This window comes from Ovis canadensis, chromosome 3 (genome assembly GCF_042477335.2).
Source record: "Ovis canadensis isolate MfBH-ARS-UI-01 breed Bighorn chromosome 3, ARS-UI_OviCan_v2, whole genome shotgun sequence".
Taxonomy (NCBI): Eukaryota; Metazoa; Chordata; class Mammalia; order Artiodactyla; family Bovidae; genus Ovis; species Ovis canadensis.
The window spans coordinates 95289236-95295235 of NC_091247.1; the positions used below are offsets into that span (position 1 = coordinate 95289236).

At 49.9% G+C, this 6000-nt stretch overlaps 1 protein-coding gene across 10 annotated transcripts in view; it reads right to left on the reverse strand.

Moving 5' to 3' along the window:
• SFXN5 (sideroflexin 5) overlaps positions 1–5403 on the reverse strand; it is a 128008-nt gene extending 122605 nt beyond the window's left edge. For 9 of the 10 annotated variants that reach the window (XR_011255764.1, XR_011255765.1, XM_069583689.1 and 6 more), the window contains exon 1: positions 5255–5403. Coding sequence is in view for 7 of the 10 variants with exons in the window: in XM_069583689.1 (XP_069439790.1) it covers positions 5255–5356 (102 nt within the window). In the remaining 3 variants the exon portion in view is untranslated. The remainder of the gene's footprint in view (positions 1–5254) is intronic. The other variant, XM_069583690.1, reaches the window with a different exon arrangement.
• Between the last annotated feature and the right edge of the window lie 597 nt (positions 5404–6000).

Sequence of the window (6000 nt, forward strand, 5' to 3'; positions counted from 1 at the left end):
ACACATGAAAAGATGCTCAACATCACTCATTATTAGAGAAATGCAAATCAAAACCACAATGAGGTACCACTTCACACCAGTCAGAATGGCTGCGATCCAAAAATCTGCAAGCAATAAATGCTGGAGAGGGTGTGGAGAAAAGGGAACCCTCCTACACTGTTGGTGGGAATGCAAACTAGTACAGCCACTATGGAGAACAGTGTGGAGATTCCTTAAAAAATTGCAAATAGAACTACCTTATGACCCAGCAATCCCACTTCTGGGCATACACACCGAGGAAACCAGAATTGAAAGAGACACATGTACCCCAATGTTCATCGCAGCACTGTTTATAATAGCCAGGACATGGAAACAACCTAGATGTCCATCAGCAGATGAATGGATAAGAAAGCTGTGGTACATATACACAATGGAGTATTACTCAGCCGTTAAAAAGAATTCATTTGAATCAGTTCTGATGAGATGGATGAAACTGGAGCCGATTATACAGAGTGAAGTAAGCCAGAAAGAAAAACACCAATACAGTATACTAACACATATATATGGAATTTAGGAAGATGGCAATGACGACCCTGTATGCAAGACAGGGAAAGAGACACAGATGTGTATAACGGACTTTTGGACTCAGAGGGAGAGGGAGAGGGTGGGATGATTTGGGAGAATGACATTCTAACATGTATACTATCATGTGAATTGAATCGCCAGTCTATGTCTGACGCAGGATGCAGCATGCTTGGGGCTGGTGCATGGGGATGACCCAGAAAGATGTTATGGGGAGGGAGGTGGGAGGGGGGTTCATGTTTGGGAATGCATGTAAGAATTAAAGATTTTAAAATTTAAAAAATAAAAAACTAAAATTAAAAAAAAAAAAATAGAACAGTGCTCTCTGATAGAATTATAATATGAGCTTACAAATGTGAGCAAATATGTCAATTTTAATTTTCTAATACCTATATTAAAAATTAAGTAGGTGAAATTTGTTTTACTGTATTTTATTTAACTCAATATATCCAAAATATTATTTCAACAGTTATTAAATTAATTGAGATACTTTAAAAAAAATAAAATAAAATAAAATAAAATCCTCTGATATCATATGAAAAAGAAGGCACTTCACTTCTGTGATATTCTCTCCCTAAAACCCATAACTGTCTATCCATTAAACACTGCTGCTGCTGCTGCTGCTGCTAAGTCGCGTCAGTCGTGTCTGACTCTGTGCGACCCCATAGACGGCAGCCCACCAGGCTCCCCCATCCCTGGGATTCTCCAGGCAAGAACACAGGAGTGGGTTGCCATTTCCTTCTCCAATGCATGAAAGTGAAGTCACTCAGTCGTATCAGACTCTTCGCAACCCCATGGACTGCAGCCCACCAGGCTCCTCCGTCCATGGGATTTTCCAGGCAAGAGTACTGGAGTGGGGTGCCATTGCCTTCTCCCATTAAACAAGACTAGACAAACCCAAACTGAGGGACCTTCTAAAAAATACTTGACCAGTACTTCTCAAAACTGTCAAAGTCATCAAACAGAAGGTAAGTCTGAAAAATTGTCATAAAACAGAGGGCAGACTGAGGAGACATGACAACTAAATTTAATGTGGGATCCTAGAACAGAAGAATAACATTAGTGCAAAAAATAGTAAAATCCAGCAGTCTGGAGTATAGTTAATAGTAATGCTGGTTTCTTATTCCCACAAATGTGCCACGGTAATCAGAGATGATGACTTTAGGGGAAACGAGGTGAGGCTTATACAGGAATCCTGCTACTCGAATTCTGCACACACAAAACGATTTCCAATTGTAAAAAGTGTATTTAGAAAAGCTAACTTAAACAGTCTTTCTTTTTCAGAGTTACCTATAGCAGGTAGAGTGAACTAATGGGCTTCGCACTGAAATAATTCCCTGACTCGGGGTGGAAGGCATAGAAAAGAAGCTGGCCTAACACTGGTAATTGCTGAAGCTGAGTGATGGGTACACAGGAGTTCACTGACAACTGTCCTCAATTTTGTATGTTTGAAAACCTCCCTAATAAAAAAGTTGACAATAAACAGAAAACCGCAGACTCTGGAGCCAGACTGCCTACTGAATCTGTTTCTTTGTGTGCCAGTTTTCTCACCTAGAATATATAGGATAATTGTCTCAACCTGTCTCACATGATTGTCATGAAAATTAAATAGGTCAATACATGAAAAGGTTAGAACAATACTCAGCTAGCATCATCATCTTATGGGAAGAAAGATGTTCACAGACCAAAGCCCATCAAAGCAAGCTTTCTCCGCCCTCTGATACTGCTCAGAGCTCCTCCTTCCCCTGCCCCCTGCAAAGAGAGATCCTTGAGGAATGAAAGGAAGAAGGGTTCTGGGGGACTCCAGGGAGTAAGGAAAGGTTCTGTCCAGTCTTGCAGAAAATGGTGTTATTGGTTAGTGGATTAAGAGCAGTGTTCCTGCTGTGGGCTCTGGGACTGAACCCTGGATCATGAACCACTCAGGGTTCAAGGGGCTGAACACAGTCAGTGTGGTTGGAAGCAGGATTCCAGGGGATGGACAGGGGTTTGACTGGAGGGCAGCAGGGGTGGGCCGTGCAGGCCTTTAGGGTCTTCAAAATAGAGGTCTTTACCTCAGAAGCAGGGGAAGCCACCAGAAGGTGTTTAAGAGCATGTGTGATGGGGGAGGGTGCGGCATCGCCTGATCAGACCTGCACTGTTGCGACTCTGCCATGCAAAGAAGAAGGGATTGGAAGGGGGCCAGAGAGCAAGCAGGGAGACCTGGAAGGAAGCTTCTGCAGTGGCTCAAGAGATCAGTGAATGGGAGCTCAGTCTAGGATTCCAGCAGTGGAGACAAGTGGATCTGAGAGCTATATGAGATGAAAATCCTGTTTGTATTTAGAGGATGAAAGAGAGGAAGTCAAGTACACAGGGGACTCTGGGTTTCTTGGAGTCAACTTGATGGCAGTTTGGGCTGCTTGCACAACCAGGGAGTCGTGTGAGAGGGGCAGAGCTGGAGGAGACAGGTTCCTTAACATGAATGAATATCACATGCACTGTGCTTTACACAGGGCTGGAGGAGAGCTGCTTCTAAAGCAAATATAGCAAACACTTGCTGCCCTTGGGAGTGGTGCCAAAAAGAGGTACCAGCAATGGCTGCCTCGACAGAGTAGCCTCAAGTATGCGATTACATCTCCAACAGAGATAACAGCAATGGGCTCCATCATTTGGAGCCACTAGGAGGTTCTCAAATGTGTGTGACTGTCCCAGGACAGTTGCTGGAAAAAAACGAGCCCATAAATTAACTGAGCACATTACTATGTGCTGAGCCCCAGCTCAGGGTATCATGGAGACAAGCGGAACTGCAAGAGCGGCCCCTCCTCTCCGAGAGTGTTCACCAGTGTTGAGGAGAACCAGTAATCACACAGAGGAGTAGGGATATTCGAGGACCACAGGGCAGACTGCAGTAAAGGCTGACTTATGAGGATCACACTTGGGGTAGTCAAAGAGCTGGGCAGGAGGGGTCCCACCAGGGGATAAGGGAAAGAAGGGAGGAAGCGTTTAAAAGGAGGTGGGCCTGAGTCTTGAAGGACTAGTAGAATGTGGGGTTGGGGAGTGGGGAAGGGGTCAGCGAACGAAGCGTCACTCAAGCCCAGGCACAGGCACCCCAACAGGCCACTCTGGGTGGCACCTTGCACTGGCAGGATGACATCAGTCTCGCCTTAGATACTTGCTGCTGCTGCTGCTGCTAAGTCGCTTCAGTCGTGTCCGGCTCTGTGCGACCCCATAGACGGCAGCCCACCAGGCTCCCCCATCCCTGGGATTCTCCAGGCAAGGATACTGGAGTGGGTTGCCATTTCCTTCTCCAATGCATGAAGGTGAAAAGTCAAAGTGAAGTCGCTCAGTCGTGCCCGACTCTTAGCGACCCCATGGACTGCAGCCTACCAGGCTCCTCTGTCCATGGATTTTCCAGGCAAGAGTACTGGAGTGGGGTGCCATTGCCTTCTCCGACTTGCATGTTGAGACGGTTTATTTTTTAAAGGAATTAAAGTCTTGTTTAAAAACAGTGGGGATGTTTTCTCAGAAGGCTCAAAAGCGCAGCTCCTTAATTAGCAAAGCTCAGTGCACCGCTTTGCTGGAACCAGTCCCTCTCCCACCAACATGATAATAACCAACCAATCAACCACCGCACCGATCTTGATACAACTTTCTTTCTTCCTGCAAACTTTCCATCCACCTCCGTGGCGCTCCCCCCGCCCCTCAACCCCAGGCAAGCCTAATTCACTTTAGCCAAGTCTCTTTGCCCCTTTTCTTAACAAAGTCCATTTCCTCAGCGCTGGAGGCAGACAAGGACCCGGGTATGCGGTGTAGGAACGGTCCCACCCAGGCTCCTGCCCGGGCAATAAGTCTGAACTGCGGACTCTCTCTCCTGAACTGCGGACTCTCTCTCCTGGGCCGAGGGAGAGGAAGAGACTGTAGTGAGGAGAAAAGGTCCGAAGGAAAAGGACGACTGTCACTGTGCTCCGAAGAGCCACATAGGGTCGGACAGAGACGAGCGCTTCGTGGAGGTCGCAGAGGGTTAGAGGGCTGGGGTAAACCCCCGGGGACGCGGACGCTCCGAGCTCCGGGGATGACACAGCGTTTCCTCTGCACCCCCGGCTCTCCCCGCACGTCCTCACTCCATCCCCGACAGGGCACCTGCCGGCCAACTCGCTGCATCAGCGGAGGGGACAGGGGTGGCCAGGCACCCCTCGGCAGGCGGTCCTAACCCATCCCCACCGCGGACCTAGCTTGGGGTGGAGAGCTGGGAGCGGGGCAGCTCGGGAAGAATGTGGGTCACCAACCGGGAAAAAAGTTAGAATGCATCTCGACCACGCCAACTTTTCACCCAGGGCCGGATTCGAACTTTCCGCCTGGAGGGGGCGGCTGCACTGCCCAAGCGACCCTGAAGAAGCAGCTTGGATCCCGGGGCTAGGATCCCCGGCCGCGGCGGGCAGTGTCCAATCACAGAGCGCCTCTGGCAGGAAGGGCTGGAGGGCGCGGGCGGCGGAGAATGACGGCGTCGATGGCCAATAGGAAGCCAAGATATCAGCCCTCGCCCACACCACTGACCAATGGGAAAAAGGTGACTGTGGCCGAGGTCCACCAGGCAGTAGCTGCAGGCTCCCCGGTGGCCGCGGGTCGGAGACCCTAGGGCTAAAGAGGCTTTTGGGGAGGAGTTTGCTGGCCCTCCCTGTGCCACCCACCGACCCTCAAGCCACAGCCCGGTCCTCACCTGCTGGAAGCGGGGTTTGCCCAGCTGGAAAGGCGGTGCATCGGTCGAGGCATTAGCGGCACTAGCCGCCGCCGCCGATGCTGTAGTCGCTGTATCCGCCATGGCCACTGACGCCTGCAATCTCCGGCCCTTTTAAAATGTCCCTCCTCGGCCCCCGCCACAGCTGCCTGTCCCGATTGGCCATAAGCTACCGCAGCAAGCCGAAGGCGCAAAGGGTTGTGGGGAGTGTAGTTTTTCTTGTCTCGGAGCTTGACAGCCCTAGACTGCGGAGAGTTCCAATGACTCAGACTGGCTCTGGGTTCCCGCCGCTAATTTTGCAGGCGTCGGCAGTCCAAGAAGAGGGCGCGTGTACGTCTCTTAAGATCTCAGTAGGGGTCAGTCGGGCGACCCCTCGCTGGTACTGCCCCTAGAATTTTGAGCTGAAGCAGTGGGCGTCGCCCCTGGAGCTGCAGCCCAGAAGGACATTACTGATATGGGTCTGACCCTTGGATCAGATGGGTAAGGACTCCAGACGTAGTAGGGAAATCTTGGAAAGCTTTTTATGAAGAATCGCACTGCAGAATCTTCATGCAGGTTCTTCTGTCACCACACTGTCCCTTGGCTCTTGCTCTCCAGTCACCCTGATTCAGCTCCTGGAGCATTCTGGGCGCTCGTCGCCATTGACCCAGAAGATATTAACTTTTGGTCTTTGCCTAATGCAGGCTCTCTCTGGCTTCAGCCTAAATATTGTGTTTCCCAATCCTCGC